Source organism: Phycomyces blakesleeanus, assembly GCF_001638985.1.
Source record: "Phycomyces blakesleeanus NRRL 1555(-) unplaced genomic scaffold PHYBLscaffold_2, whole genome shotgun sequence".
In the NCBI taxonomy this organism is placed as follows: domain Eukaryota; kingdom Fungi; phylum Mucoromycota; class Mucoromycetes; order Mucorales; family Phycomycetaceae; genus Phycomyces; species Phycomyces blakesleeanus.
In genome coordinates, this window is record NW_017265135.1 from 1,626,865 (window position 1) to 1,642,210 (window position 15,346).

At 35.2% G+C, this 15,346-nt stretch overlaps 7 protein-coding genes across 7 annotated transcripts in view; 3 read left to right on the forward strand and 4 right to left on the reverse strand.

Annotated features, from left to right (window-relative positions):
• PHYBLDRAFT_58631 (secreted endopolyphosphatase) overlaps window positions 1-577 on the reverse strand; it is a gene marked incomplete at both ends in the record, with an annotated part of 2,304 nt that extends 1,727 nt beyond the window's left edge. Inside the window, 2 exons of the mRNA XM_018440363.1 lie at window positions 174-310; window positions 421-577. Of these exons, the coding sequence (XP_018297626.1) occupies window positions 174-310; window positions 421-577 (294 nt within the window). The remainder of the gene's footprint in view (window positions 1-173; window positions 311-420) is intronic.
• Window positions 578-1,983: 1,406 nt separating this feature from the next.
• PHYBLDRAFT_162644 (hypothetical protein) lies at window positions 1,984-3,591 on the reverse strand (the record flags this gene model as incomplete). Its single annotated transcript, XM_018434673.1, has 7 exons — window positions 1,984-2,104; window positions 2,308-2,363; window positions 2,498-2,664; window positions 2,721-2,751; window positions 3,067-3,112; window positions 3,260-3,349; window positions 3,473-3,591. 7 exons carry the CDS (start codon window positions 3,589-3,591, stop codon window positions 1,984-1,986), a joined length of 630 nt encoding a protein of 209 aa, XP_018297627.1.
• A 582-nt stretch (window positions 3,592-4,173) lies between these two features.
• On the forward strand, window positions 4,174-5,637 carry PHYBLDRAFT_27423 (hypothetical protein). Its single transcript, XM_018439911.1, has 6 exons — window positions 4,174-4,315; window positions 4,363-4,500; window positions 4,567-4,640; window positions 4,715-5,027; window positions 5,096-5,141; window positions 5,230-5,637. The coding sequence occupies exons 1-6, from the start codon at window positions 4,205-4,207 to the stop codon at window positions 5,448-5,450; spliced, it is 903 nt and encodes a 300-aa protein (XP_018297628.1). The 5' UTR covers window positions 4,174-4,204; the 3' UTR covers window positions 5,451-5,637.
• Window positions 5,638-6,205: 568 nt separating this feature from the next.
• On the forward strand, window positions 6,206-7,519 carry PHYBLDRAFT_162646 (hypothetical protein; the record flags this gene model as incomplete). The annotated part of the gene is made up of 6 exons (XM_018434674.1): window positions 6,206-6,408; window positions 6,462-6,496; window positions 6,560-6,778; window positions 6,827-6,916; window positions 7,012-7,170; window positions 7,239-7,519. The coding sequence occupies 6 exons, from the start codon at window positions 6,206-6,208 to the stop codon at window positions 7,517-7,519; spliced, it is 987 nt and encodes a 328-aa protein (XP_018297629.1).
• A 283-nt stretch (window positions 7,520-7,802) lies between these two features.
• On the reverse strand, window positions 7,803-9,676 carry PHYBLDRAFT_139620 (hypothetical protein; the record flags this gene model as incomplete). Its single annotated transcript, XM_018430257.1, has 8 exons — window positions 7,803-7,827; window positions 7,886-8,440; window positions 8,540-8,703; window positions 8,755-9,015; window positions 9,077-9,160; window positions 9,219-9,335; window positions 9,397-9,420; window positions 9,482-9,676. 8 exons carry the CDS (start codon window positions 9,674-9,676, stop codon window positions 7,803-7,805), a joined length of 1,425 nt encoding a protein of 474 aa, XP_018297630.1.
• Window positions 9,677-10,251: 575 nt separating this feature from the next.
• Window positions 10,252-11,727, reverse strand: PHYBLDRAFT_75569 (hypothetical protein; the record flags this gene model as incomplete). The annotated part of the gene is made up of 5 exons (XM_018443073.1): window positions 10,252-10,820; window positions 10,895-11,010; window positions 11,088-11,171; window positions 11,248-11,510; window positions 11,570-11,727. The coding sequence occupies 5 exons, from the start codon at window positions 11,725-11,727 to the stop codon at window positions 10,326-10,328; spliced, it is 1,116 nt and encodes a 371-aa protein (XP_018297631.1). The 3' UTR covers window positions 10,252-10,325.
• A 724-nt stretch (window positions 11,728-12,451) lies between these two features.
• PHYBLDRAFT_162649 (hypothetical protein) lies at window positions 12,452-13,746 on the forward strand (the record flags this gene model as incomplete). Its single annotated transcript, XM_018434675.1, has 3 exons — window positions 12,452-13,360; window positions 13,423-13,491; window positions 13,555-13,746. 3 exons carry the CDS (start codon window positions 12,452-12,454, stop codon window positions 13,744-13,746), a joined length of 1,170 nt encoding a protein of 389 aa, XP_018297632.1.
• Between the last annotated feature and the right edge of the window lie 1,600 nt (window positions 13,747-15,346).

Sequence of the window (15,346 nt, forward strand, 5' to 3'; positions counted from 1 at the left end):
TAATCGATTGATAAGGCATGTCGTTCTAGAAAGAAAGTTTCATACATGACGTGCGGTGTCTCCGGTGTAAAAAACAAAATCAACATCACTTAAAGATTTTTTGAGGAAATCAAATGATGCTTCAACCTAAGATCAATGTTAGTATACATTCTTTAGTTGATTTTATTACTTACCAGTGTCATTGGAGAATCACACTTTGTGCCAAGTGCACCAAAAATTCCAGCAATATTATCTTTCTTTTTTTTACTCATACGGTGACATAACTGCTTTGGATCAGAGTGAGCCAAATACAGAGTATCCAAATGTATATCTAGAAGTAAAAGATTAAAAGGATATATGTCGGGGGGGGGGGGGGGGGTTAGTTTTGGATTATTATTTTAAAAAAGGAGGTATAGAGGGGTTTTGGGGTGTGTTTCTTACCTGTAACATGTAAGAATCGACCTCTTGTTCCGGCTAATGCTCTTTGGTTGAACCGATTTGATTCCAATATACTTGGGTGAGTATTGGCACTCAACGGAAGAGATTCGGCGTATATAAAGAGCAATGATATTAGTGGTAAAATATAAAAGTTTATCATTTAATAGAATAGAACAAAAAAAAACAATGCTGTGTATGATCAATTTCAATTTGCAATCGCTTTTATAGCGATCGTCCATGGCCAAGAATTTTCTAGGTAGTCTTACTCCGCATTTTCACTTTTGGTTTCTTAAGTTTCACAGCTTCTTTGAGTTTATATTTGCAATGGATTATCACTACATAAAAGTAGTTCAATGTCCTATGCATTATTATTAAATGATCTTGTTTTATTCATAAGTTCTATTTAGTATTATATCATTTACAAAGACGTTTCAGCTGTAGATAGAGGAGTGGACCACATTTCGTATAAGCCAAGAGATGCGATTTTTTAGGTTATGGATACAAACTTCTACCTAACAAGTTTCTTATTCTTCTCTTTATTTTTTATGGTCTTTATATTTAAGGGGGTATATGCTGAAATGTCGATAACCAGAATATTATATATTAATCAAACCGAGTATCACTGATACAAACATATCACACAATAACAACACTAACAACATCAAAAAACAGCGACAACAATTACAGGCATGAATGCATCTTTACCTCACCCAGGTATGATTTAGAAATACATTATATAATCTAATCATCAACATCTTGCATAAATAAAAGTATTCAATATTTATATCAACCAATATATTATGGTTTAAGATCCAAGGAAGAAATACAAAACGTCTTTAATAACAATAATAAAAATATTCTTTTAATACCTATATATCTCTATCTAATGATTTAGACTTATAAATATCAACCACAAATACAATATTCTTAGGTCTAGGAATATAAGCAAGAGTTGCAGTAAAGGGACCAAGGATATAATTCATTAGAAGATTGTTTGTCAAAATCAAATATTTCAAAGTATAATTTTCTAACCGATTTTAAGGGGTTAAAAATAAATAAACTCTGGGTTCTTACTTTAATGATTAGTTCTGCAGAAAGTGAATAAACTTAGACCAGCCCCGCTTCTTTCTACCTATCTATATCTCTTTAATAATCTTAGCCATAAGCAATCTCTCTGTTTCAATTACATAGGTCTTCATGCATATGCACGTTTAAATATATATATTACTTTAAAGTTTTGATAAAGAATGACTATTTATAGCAAAAGACACCTCTTGTTCAGAATAGTACGAAATAGAAAGAGCCGAAATGGGCCTTTCTTTTCAGTTATATTTCTTATAGACGATTCTATAAATATATCGAGATAGACCCTATATCGATATCCTATGATAGTTATATATGCACCAGCTGTTATTGCAGACTATATTTTATGCTGTACAACTACAAACATATATAAATCTGGTGGCGTTATATATTTATATATAAGTAACGCTGATTTCTGTTTTCTGTTCGGTATCATAAACCTGGCTATATTTACCTTAACCTTTGAACTATTTTTCAATAAAACTACATAAGATTTTGAGCTCTAGAAATATACCAATACTCATTGAGCCAATTACACTGGGAAAAATACACTACAGGTTTGACAGTAATAATAGTAAAAAAACCAAAAAGTATATCACTCTCACTATATATATATATGTATATAGCAATTTAAACAAAAAAATCATACCTTAAAAGTCGTTGAATTCACAGCTGAAATGAATAATTATATAAAAAAAGGATCATTTTGATCAAAATGGCAAATTAAATACAGGAAATCAGCTTTACTTTCACATCAATCTAGAAAAATAGCTGTATAACTCCAAGTAACTTGCTGGGGTACATTACTATCCACCAATTAAATTCTGTTTAAAATTGATTGCGCAAATATTGATCAAGACATTCTATTTTTTCACTGAAAAAAAAAACATTCACTAATGAAAATCTTAGTTATTATTTGCACCATATCGATGCTTGATCTCAAAGTTCTCTTGGGTCATACACCCAAAAAAAATTAAAGATTTGTTTTTTTCTTTACCAAGTAAAGTTGTATAGCAAGTAAATCCATAATGGCTGGTACTTGTCTGACCAATAGCAAACCCATATTCATGGATATATCGATAGATTTTAAAAGTCCAATAGCGAAAGTTGGTATGGCCAGACTTGAAAAGGTCAAAACAAAAATATCACTATATCGAGCTTTAACTATATATATTTATATATTATATTTATCCTTCATGTTCAATTGGTTTAGTTATTACCACTGAGAATCAGTTGGATGTTAAAGATACGCTTTTATTTCATGTGGTTTCCTTTAACTATCAGAGGGCTAATGTATTTTTTAAGACTATAAGATGTGGTTGCCCACATATCAATAACCATTTGAAAAATAGTATATGCTTATGTTGGCACAAATACATCATAGAAGAGTCAAAGAAATATCAAGAAAAAAAAAGAAAAAGAGGTTAATAAAAGGAATGAGCTATTATGATTGGAAAATATACTTTTGTACTACTAGATCGAGGATGGCCATACCATCTGTAGAGTGAGAAAGACAAAACACGAAATATTTTATCCGTAGAAGCATCATATGCATAATGGACTTACCAATGGCAAACTAAAGATGGTCAAGAAATATTTTTTTGGGGGTGATCTAGATTAGGCAAATGGCAGCACATATTTTAGATAATATAAGAAAATAAATGATTGTTTGGTGGTCATAAATGGAGAGGCATAATAAGTCTGTCGATTTGTAAGAGGCTTTTGGATGCAGTACATTAGAGAGATAGTCACGTAATACAAGTCTGGTAGAAGTTTAAAAGCGTTGTACACCGTTGAGAGACACCATATCCCTAGAAATGCTGATGAAACACATCTTTCTCCAGAAAATCTAATAAAAGGATAACATGTGTAGTTTTTTTGGTGCCTATAGAACTTGCTTTGATTTGTAAAAATAATGTTCTGGTCGGGTACGTAAGCAAGAGTATCTAGACAAATAGTCAAGATGTTTTACTGCTTCTCATTTTCAGCTGTCAAACTCCATACAAATTTCCACACCAATTTAGCTTGCTGCGGGTGCCATGGAAGGACAAGATTTGTGACACATTCAAAAGAAGCACACCAAACAAACATACACACACAAATAAGATTGTACTCCCTTACAAGCAAGGAGTATGTGGTGTTTGAGTATAGAAATAGTGTATATTATACAATCACTGATGGCTATATACGAAAACAATCTCACTTTTGTTTTGTCGGATAAAGGTGGATTTATGAATCAATGGCTTAAATAAAAATGTCTCTGTAATTCGGAAAAATCGGGCGTTTCAAATTAAATATCTTTTTTTTTTGGTGTTCCTGTCAAGATAAATGACGCCAGTGTATTCCTCTTGACAATGTTTTATTTATTTATTTATAAAGCCAAGTCAATCAAACATAGACTAAGCTAGCCTCTCCTAGCCTCTCCTTGTGTTTCGGATTAATCAAAGAGCTGGCCCGCTTGTTTACTATTCGTTCTGGCTTGTGTTCATCTCACTATGTAAAGTGTTTTACCTTTTCTCTGTCTCTCTCTCTCTTATTCTTTAGTATTCTTATTATTGCTGGTCACGAAGATTTGGCTTTAGTGTTTCCCTTTAATATATTTAATATTTAATAGACAAAATACGGGAAAATTCAAACTCTTCTTCTTTTTTTACTTACATCAAGAATGGAAATAGTTAACGGAGTTCAATTGTCTGTCCAGGCAATGCTGGATTCCGAACCAACCCCGAGACAGTGTGAAGCTCACCATGACAAAACTACTTTGTTCATTAGCATCTTTCTGTGCATTGGACTAGTGATCTCCTATCTTCCTCAAGTAAGAATCTTTTAACGGTAACCAAGACTTTAACTCACCTCTTCTAGCATGCAAGAATTATTATCAACAAAACCAGCGATGGTTTCAGTGCCTGGTTCTTGCTCCTAGGTGTCATCTCATCTACCTCTAGTTTACTCAATATCATTCTCCTGCAGTGGGATGCAATTGTTTGTTGTCACTCTCTGGTAAGAGGCTACGTTTATATCGTTTGATTCTTTTTGGGATTTGATTATTAATTTTCTTTTCAATAGTCTACTGGTGCATGTGTAGAGGGATTGATGGGTGTCAATCAGATCTTCCTTCAATGGGCAATGTTCTGCACGATGTAAATTATCTTCTATTTGGACTAATCTTAGCTGAAATTAAAGGGATAAATATGTTTAATAACCCATCTATTAGCTTTGTTTTATTCCTTCTTTATTTCCCTGAAAACAAAAAGCATGGTGCCCATATGCCTAGCTCTCTTCACTTGGATTTACCCTCCAAAATCAAACCTCCCATTTCAGCTGAATGGAAGGTTTCTTTGATTGTCGCTGCAGTCACCACTGGTCATTTTGTTATTTCTGTCATCATCTCAGTCTTACTTTTGGTATTAGTCGGAGGTCCCGAAAACTGGCAGACAGATCTCTGGGCTGGATTCTTGGGCGTATTTAGCATGATCCTTGCCACATTCCAATATCTTCCTCAGATCTGGAAGACATGGAAGCGCAAGGTAAGTTTGACTGGCTCGCCATATAACATCAAATAAATGGTCTCAATTAATTATGACTTACCATATAGTCTGTTGGCGCTTTGAGTATCCCAATGATGTGCCTTCAAACACCTGGTAAGAAGAATAAAAGCAATAATAAAGTATACCAGTATTAAGCACGTTGCGCGTGTATTTGTTTGTGTGCTGTATTTCTATATATTAGGATCTGCTCTTTTTGTCTACTCCCTTGCTACAAGACCAGGCACAAACTGGACCGCCTGGATCACTTACCTTATTACAGGTCTCCTACAAGGATCTCTTTTGATCCTTTGTATTGTCTGGCATTTCCGAAACAAGCGTCTTGGCTTATCTGATCTCCAGACTCAAGAACCCGAGCCAGAATCTACAGAAACTACCCGCCTGTTGCGCGATAACCGCATCTAAGAAAAAAAAACAAAAAGTTTATCATGTCTAATTTATAGACAAGATACACACCGTATATTCTAGCATCTATAGATATTCTGTTGTTGTGGGAAGTATGTTATATATTTATCCAATCTACCACACAATATACATATATCGTTTTACCCCCTTAAAATAAAAATACAAATACAGCCATAAAATGATCCATAATGTATAAGCAAATTTATCCTTATATTCAAAGTTAATGAATAACTAGTGAAAACACAGCACACTTGGTTTTGGCAGATACTTTTTGTTTTTTTTTTGTAAGCTCGGGCATTTTCTTTTTTCGAGAATATATTAAAATAATTTTATTTCTATATAAGACTTACCCGTAAAGCACGTTTCATTTAATTTGTATCATATAACCAACACCAAGAACAAATACTAACACAGCAAGCATATTATAGTACTATTGAACAAGCAATGAGCTTTTCTGTCTTTAATGAATATAGCTTCTTATTATATTGTTACAATTAATACTACTTAACAAAATAATATACCGTATAATTTATTTGATCTCCATGAAGAATTCTGTCTTCTTCATGTATTTATATTTTGGGTATTATGTATTGTGTATTCAGGTACAAGATTCTATTTTTTGTATCTTGTTACCTTTATGCTTCCGCCCACATCTCTTCGGAAATTTATATTTCACGGTCCGATCTTTAGACGGGTTATAGAAATAACCTTTGCAGAAAAGAGAGAGACATTTACTAGATCCCTCATTTACATTCATGGCAACCCTAGTTGAGATCGTGTTCATTGGCACAGGAACATCGGCAGGTGTACCAAATATTAACTGTTTGACACACCCTAAAACCATATGTACTGTTTGTCGTTCAGCCATCACGGCTGAAGGCAGGAAGAACATGCGAAAAAATACGGCCATGGTGGTTCGATTCAAACGCAATGGCGATAAACCTACAGATAGAGTGAGGTACTTTTTGGGATACTATTATTATAATAATACTTAATAATTTACTCGGATAGAAACGTACTGATAGACTGCGGCAAGACATTTTATGGTATGGTTTCTATCAATGAAAATAATAATATAAATTAAATATTTATATATATATATATCTTAGGAAGTGCAATCGAGATATTTTCTCGTTACGGTATCCGAGAGCTGGATGGTGTTATATTGACTCATGGTCATGCAGACGCAATGAACGGAATAGACGATCTTCGTCAGTGGACACTTCATGGAGCCATACAAAAAAACATTGACATTTATCTCTCGCCAGAGACTATGGAAACAGTTGCATCTACATTTCCTTATCTTGTGGACAGTATACATGCCACAGGTACTGTTTGAGATTTCAGAAAAGTCTTTTATTAATTATTTTCTGTAGGTGGAGGAGATGTTGCTACTTTTAAGTATAATATTTTTGATCCCAAGAAAACATTTAGTATTTCAGGACTTGAATTTACACCACTCAAAGGTAAATTCTTATTATTAAGCAGTAGCTCAATCTCCATTTATTTTTATTCTTATTTTTTTTTCATTTGTTGTCGTCGTCGTCTTGAATCTATAAAGTACATCATGGAATCTACTTTACTACTGGTCAACCCTACCTTTGTTATGGATTCCATTTCGGAGGTGTGAGTTACATATCGGATACGAATTTTATTCCTCCAGAGACAATGGATCAAATTAAGGGAAAGACTCGTGTCTTTATTGTCGATTGTTTGAGAGGTAAATGAAACTATCTGACCTGTGAAAACTGTAAGACTTGAGAACTCAATGAATTAAAAAACATGTAGAGAAAGTGACCCATGCTTCCCATTTTGCGCTCCACGATTCTATCGACGCAGCCAGAGAAGTTAAAGCTCTAAAGACCTATCTTGTTGGATTCGCACATCGTTTAGACCACTATAAAATGGTCGAGGACCTTTCCAAATTGGCAATTATTGAAAAAATGCATATTGGACCTGCTTTTGACGGCCTGAGGGTGGACTTACAAGATAAAGCGACCATCACGGAATCATCTTATATTGACCAACACCCCACAGTAATATATCCCCTTGTCACAGAGAAACAATAATAAGTGTTGAGTATATTTTCTTTTGTGAATGCATATCTTCATTTGACCAGTATAAGATAAAAATAAATAAAAAAGGAACATTACTCATGGAGAGAAAGTAATTTGGCGAGATTTATTTCGGCAAAGAAGCATATCATATATAAGCTAATAATATTAGAGCTAGTCTGCGTATACAACAAGTTATCTGCTAGGGATACAGACAGCAGTTTCAAAGACATATATTGCCCAAATTTCGATAAAAATGACACTAAAGAACAATCTAAGTATCGGTTGTTTTCTTTTATTACTTCCATTGGGCAAGCACACGCCTTTAAGAAAAAAATTAAATGTGAGCAAAAAAAATCAAACAAAATATATTGGACTTACCTCTTTGAAAACAAGGTTTCAATGTCTACTACATCCCGTGTCTTCTTTCGCAAAATAACCTCGATTTGCTGGATCATTCCTTTTGCTCCCGGAGACTGTGCAATGACTGCTTTTTTGAAATCCTGCCCATCTGGTCCTGGGGGAAGGTTGTAAGTCAGTGTGCGTAAGGGCATAAGAGCAGAAACAAATTGCAAAGCAGTAGGGAGAGGGACATGGTTAGATTTGCTATCATGGCCTTTTCTACTGCTGTTGTGGTTAGTCTGGGCGTGCATTGGGTGCCGTGTGGTTGATGCTTTGACCCAATGAGAGACAAAGTTGCGTAATAATCTATCACCACATTCTTCAAGCATCGATTGACTAGACTGAATATTTTTGTTATCCTTGCTCTTTTCTTGAATCTTTTCCTCGCTTATAACAGCTGACTTCTCCAACCATTCGGATAAATCCATTGGTCGATCAAATGAGAAATCATCAGATTCAGGAACTTTCGCAGGTGAAGGTATAGCAGGAACAATATGTATAAACGACTGAGTGGCTGGAAGTGCAAATAGGGATCTGTCGTGAAATGTATATATACATTGTTTGTTTTTTTTGTAAAATAAATCAATAAAATAAAAAGTAAAAATTACCATAAAATCACCTTTATTAACTTACCTTACTTCTACAGGAGGATGTGAGTTATTGTTTTCAGGAGCAGCGGGTATCAAATGCATGGCTCGAAATATAGTCTTCAACTTAACCTGTAACGTTTCTTGATGGCGTTTGATAGCCATTGGAAGTCCAGCACGGGGGGTTGTATCTAGGTTTGGAATAGCTGCCTATTTGATGTTGGATCAATTGAGACCCATCACAGCTTGATTTTTTTTTACCTCTGCTGCAACAAACACCATCATAGGGACACCTTTTGCAGGCCCCCACCAGCCCATCAAATTGGGATAAAAACGCTCACGTTCTCTTCTGTACTCCCCTTCCTTTCTTTCAAAGAGAGCATTAGGTACATTGATATCCCAGCATTTCCAGCAGGCTGATTGAAGCTGAGAAAGATGTGTGTAGATTCCTTGCTTGACTTGACTTAGTGCTGACAATGTTGATAAGAACTCGGCAGGTAATACAGATGGGGGTAGGATAGACTAAACAGTAAGTGTTTGCAACACATCACTCTTTCTTTTCATAATGTTCTTGGTTGCGTACAATCACCAAGTGCGACATGAGTAACATGATCAATAGGCCTTTCATAGTCGTCAATTTTTCGTCCTTTAGTTGATCTTGCATATTCTAAAGTCGATATGCTTAGACAAAAGATTGAATAAAGAAGATTGAATAAATAGTGTACCTTTGTATCCGAATTTTGGGCCATCTCTGCCATGGTTTCAGTTGTGACAACAGAATCAAGGTACAGGTAGGCAATCTTTGCTTTTTTATCCACGAATAGCTGGCACGCTTTCACAACCTGTCTTATATTATGTATCCTTTTCTAGGTATACTCTACAATATACTCTTGTCTCATTTACCTCGATTGTGCCATCCTTAAGTGGCTGAATGAATAACAAGAATGTCAGATACAGCCTTTCACCGAGATAATGACGCGTGTATCACCTTATTTCTTGGTACAAACACCTCCTGGCCAACCATGCGATTGGCTAATACTACTGTGGTGTTTGTCATTGTGCCGCTGCCATGAACAGAGTATGGTCGAAAGTCCCCATTTCCGACAATCGACACTATAATTAAGCCATTGTCTCTTAAAGAAGCGAGATTTGTTTCCTCTAATAATGCATTGATCTCATCCATCTTAAAAAGAATAGAGTGGTTTCTATCTAACCAGGTAGGTAAATCAAGCACTCTAAAATAGGGCAAAAAATAAAAATGAAATAAAAACACCGCTGTTGCCAAAGGAAAATTTAAAACCAAAAAAAAAAAATGAAAATAGCTGAAAAAATAAATACTTTTTTTGATGCCCAAAAAGAACAGAGTTTAATCTGTGTACTTATTTTCCACAGGTTAACAGAGGTACCGATAGCCCAAACGCGTTACTTCTCAAGCAATATACTATTTAGAAGTAGTGGATCCGCTTAACGCCTTCTATACTTTAATTACCACTGGTTTGTTGTTTAAAAGGTTCAAACCACAATTTAGATGCATTAATTAATTAATGCCTTTGAACTTCTTTTGTTGAAGGTGTCTACTAATCTAATTAATTTATTTAGGGAAGGGATTAATTTCTTATAAAAGAAAAATCTTACTATTAAATATAATATCACTGCAAAGAGATATTGTGTGTGTATTATTATTATTTTACATTATAAACAAAAATGAAGATGAAGGAACACATAAAATTGCATTTTAATATTTTAACTAAAGACTTGTTTTCTTGTTATATTCTTCCAAATTTCTCGTTTATTATGCTGGTATTCTTTTATATATCTATATATTACAAAGTCTATTCTGGGGATGGAGTAAATGGTTTAGAGGCAGCCAGTAGGATTCGTTTGGTATCTTCTTCTAGCTTCTTACGCAAGGCATCTTTCTTATCACTCAAATGTTGTAATGCTGTTCGGTTAGACTCCAAAGCCTCCAGTAGCAAAAGGTGTTCCTTATTCACAAATCCCAGCATCCACCCATATCCATTCATTAAACCTTGCTGTGAACCAGGTCTATAAATTAGGGCATCAGTCGAACTGACCCAAGGGCAGTTAGGACGATGCTCTTTAATCACGTCAAACTGATCGGATTTGTTTTCTTGCGACAGAGAGTAACGTTGGAAGCACGAATCACATTGAAGGTAGGGTACTTCTGTACTCTTGAGTTTCCAACCATAAAGAGGAAGAGTGTAGGCAGTGATTAACGATGAATCGGTGACAATTGCCATTGCCTCATCTTTGTTATGCTCGTAGTGCTGGGCAACTTGATTGACTGCTCGTCGTTGGTATTTATCCTGCAAATAGCGCGTACATACACATATTATTCATGAATAAGCTATTCTTTCTATAGTCTATTTTTTTTCTTTACCAATGGATCAACAATATTTGGCAAAATATGTTGTTGACTGTAGAGTAGCTTTCCTTGAGTACACACAAGTTCTAATGCTTCCTTGTAAGTACTTATTGGAAAGCTATTCACATAATCTACACATTAAACAGTTGACCACGAGTTTGTTATTATTTCGTTTCCATGGGGTTTATCCATTCCTTAAAAAAAGTACCATTGCACTGTGAAAATTCCCAGAAACACCCTTCTTTATGATACGCCTTTAGACCTTCCTCATAGATGGTAATAATCTTATTGACTATTTCAAAAAATTAAGCAAACATTAGCATAAATTACAGAAAGTATAGCAATCCAATATGTATGAAGATATTTACTTTGCGGATTAGATGGATCATGAGGCGATAGATCAATAACAGCCAGAGTTCCTTTACAGTCTTTGCATGATAATAGGCCAACATCATTATCTAGGGACTCGACTGTCTTTTCGTAATACCACCCATTCTTAGCACAAGCTACGGCTGATACTGGTCTTCGAGAATAAATGTATATCCCTGGGTATGTTTTGAGTCGTCCAAGGAATTCATTGCGATCGTAGATGCGGTTGACATCAGAAGGAGAAAGCTTTACACGTTTGTGCCTTTGGCAAAATACGATTTAAATATTTTGTTGTTTATGCAACGATTGTAATGTTCTTACACATCTTCATCCTCGTCAGGTAATTTACGTTTAATTCCATTGAGTGGTGGTAACAGATTGAGTTCTTTGCGAACCTTTGACATTAATTCCAAAATTTCGTTGGCAATTTCGAGAGCATTGTTAGTGGGTGTGGTGGTGGTGGTTGTAATGTTGATCATTAGAATAGAAAAGGAAAGTCAATACTTTAAATTTTAATTTTTCCATAAATTTAATTTATATCCCTTCTTTACCTACACTATTTTTTTTATTATAAAATCTCTTACTATTGTTCTTCTTTATTAGATATATTCTCTAAATCTCTCTCTCTCTCTATATATATATATATACATGTCTATATGTCTATACATACGTATTTATATATCTATGTACTTGTTAATTTATGTAAAAACTAACAAACAGCTCAAAACAGTTTGGTAGAAATATTGCCAAGGCATGCCTTCCTAGAAACGATATCTTAAAGTGACAGTCCTGCACAAAGCATATTTTAAGAACAAGCCTTGTTTCTGAGTTGCTTAACAGCAAAAAAAAATACTTGCATATGCATTTAATCAAATACATATAGTACTTTGCAGTAGGCTGCTCACTAAAGTTTCCCATCATATGAAGAAATAGGTATATACGAAAGGCTTCCCATTAATGAGAGAAAATAAAAATATTTTCGAATAGATATATTTTAAAACCACGACATTACTTTCTTGAATGGTTGTAGAGAAATCAACAAAAATAAATGGTGTAACAAGCTCAAGACAGAACTATTCTCAAGTTTACCACTCAAATAACAGCTATTTTCATCCCAATATTTATCTTATTTTCTTTCTTTCTTTTACTCTTACTCTACTATATACAAAAACTGCTTAATAAAAATAGATATTGCTATTGAACATGACCACCAAGGCGATCCCTAGTGATCTTCCTACTTTGGATGATGTCCTGAATCGTCGGACTCTCCCGCCTGTATGTCTATATAATTTTTACATAGTAATGCGAGACCGTCTCCACATGGAAGAAATACTCGATTTTTATCTCGACGTCAAACACCATGAATTACTTTGGAAACGTTATATAAAATCTCTCCAACGATCCGGATTTGTGACGGAAGAAGATCTTGCGGAAGGCTACCAGTCAAATCGTCTGTTGAGTCGACTCTCGCATACCAGCTCAATGGACGAAAAACGTCCCGGTTTGTCCCATTTGTCATCACCCACTACAAGACCACATCATCTTCAGCCACCTCGGTCTATGGACCTGGGTGAACGGTCCGGTAATAGTATACGCATCTCTCAATCTTCGGGACTATCAAACATACCTGTCATTCGTCCACCTATTATTGACCCTTCTATTACGGTCACACCCCGACAGCCAGTTGATGAAGAAGCAGCAGGAGTTTTGACAACCGAAAGTATGGTTTCCGGTAATCCATCCGTTTTACCCCCAAACAGACAGGATCTAGCCAATTCTGCCCAAAGAATATTGCTAAAATACATCGTTCCATCTGCACAAAAGGAATTGGTCCAGCTGCCGCCGCCTATACGTCAGGCTATCCGTGATGCATTACAAGGCCCTGAACCACGCGATGACCCGTTGGTTTATGCTGATGCCAAACAGTATGCGTTTGAGGCTATGCAGAGACAAGCATACCCAAAATTCTTACGTCTCAAGGTTTGGGGAAATGTTACTCTTTGGCAGCAACTTGGTCGACTGGCAATCGGCTTGCTCGGCTTATTGGCAGGATTTGCAACTTCGCTTAGTTTGATTTTCCTTGGCTATCCACAATGGCATTCCCGCTTCGGGGTAAGTTATTTTTGTACTGTTTTCTTCTTAGTTTATGAAAACTTATACTGTTATCTATTTAGGCATTGGTTCCGTTTTGGGTTGGCATATACAACGTCTTTGTGTTCCTTACAGGCCTGGACCCACTATGGGTACTTCTGTTTAATATCAGGCAAGTTTATAACCATAATAGCCATACAAGATATTGATACTAGAGACGCTCACTTTCACGGAAATCTTTATTCTTTATATATAGTGAGACCGTTACTTTCCGGTTCAACAAGATCGCCCAACCGCGCGTCAAAGAAATTTTATGGTCCCGATCTATTTGGCTATTAATTGCCAGTATTGTGGTATCTATGGTCATTACCATTATCTTTAGTGCTATACCTCCCCGAAGGCTTTAAGGATATATCTTCCATTAAAGTCATTCACGATCTCCCTTTTACCCTACCTCCTTATGCTGTCTCCTTTTACGTTTTTATCAGTAGTTAATACCAAACCCACATCATATATAATTTATAAATTCACGCGTATCCTCAAGTGGAAATCATGTAGTTGTCCTACACCAACCTCCTTTTATAAAATATCAAAATGCTCTACTATGTACTTTCTAAGAAGTCTCTATAGCAAGACTTATCTATTTGTAGCAATGAATAGACATTAGTAAACGCTTGGGGATTTGTATTATTCAAAAATGACAGTAAATACTAAAAATCTGGTACCGCACAGGTGGTTCTAATGGTAATGATTTAATATATATATACAGTGATTTCAATAAGCAATATTGGCCAATAAAAAATCATTTGGCACTTTCAGAAATGAAATCGAATTTTAAAAAACCAAAATGTACTCATGGAGTGGGATAATGACACGGTGGATTCCATCCATCAGTTCTTTTTTGTGTCTCTTTTAGCAGTGAATCTAAAATTTATTACACAGCTGTAGAGATGAAATTAAATAGTTAAATAGCTCTTTAATAAAACTGTCTTTCTATCCGTATTTATTTTCTTGTTACTGAGTTGGACATTTTCAACACGTAGCCAACCCACCATATATCAAACGCCTTAAAAGACGACATAAATAAAACAAGAAAACATAATAATCATAAGAGTATATTCAGGCAAATATTTTATTTATAAGTTTGTACCTAATAAAGGCATAAATACAAGGAATGGAGTTTTGGGGACGAAGGCTTAGAGAAGGACTTGGTGATGTTAAGTGAGAGAAAGTTAGTAGCTCAGGAGTTTTTAGGAAACGTATAGTCATTTGGTGCCACACGTTCTGTTTTTCCGGGCAGGATTAGAAGAAATGTTCATCGTCTTCGATTTCGCCACACAAGAAACAGTTGGGATCTTCTATATCCTCAATATTATGACTGAAAAGCCTTAGACGGCTAGGAATATTTCTATGAAGTAGTCCCTACCAGACTGTTCTCGCTGTTTATGACTGAGCAGTAAAATTGACGGATGATTTTTGGAGTAAGCTTCCCAAATCTCGAAGTACCTAGTACTGTTGAAGATAGAAGTCCAGTGAATTAGCGAGTAGGGGTTGGATGTAAGTGTGCAACTGAGGCAGGCTCTTAGCCCCCTCCCCACTCTTGGTCTTGAAATTGTCGAAGGACCACTATACAGGACTACAATAAACTTCTATACGTTATTATAAACAGTAAAAAGAGAAACCTGTGGTCGAGCATAACTGTGGGAATTCATATCTCGAAATAACGTTCCGGGGTTACCTTAAGTCCACATCTATTATTTCCAAAGTAATATGTACGTAGCAATAGTATCATTTAAGCAGGAAGTATTCAATTATTTTTTGCTATGTAAAACTAGTTTTTTTTTGACGGTTAATGCAGAAAGTATATATTATATATTATTTATTGCTAAAAAATCTAATAGAAAAGTATGTACAATTTTCCAAGAACTGGATATTTATTATCCAAAAGGTGCAACCAGGCTCCTTTCTTCCTCTAAATGCACATTATATATGTATATGTGTATATAT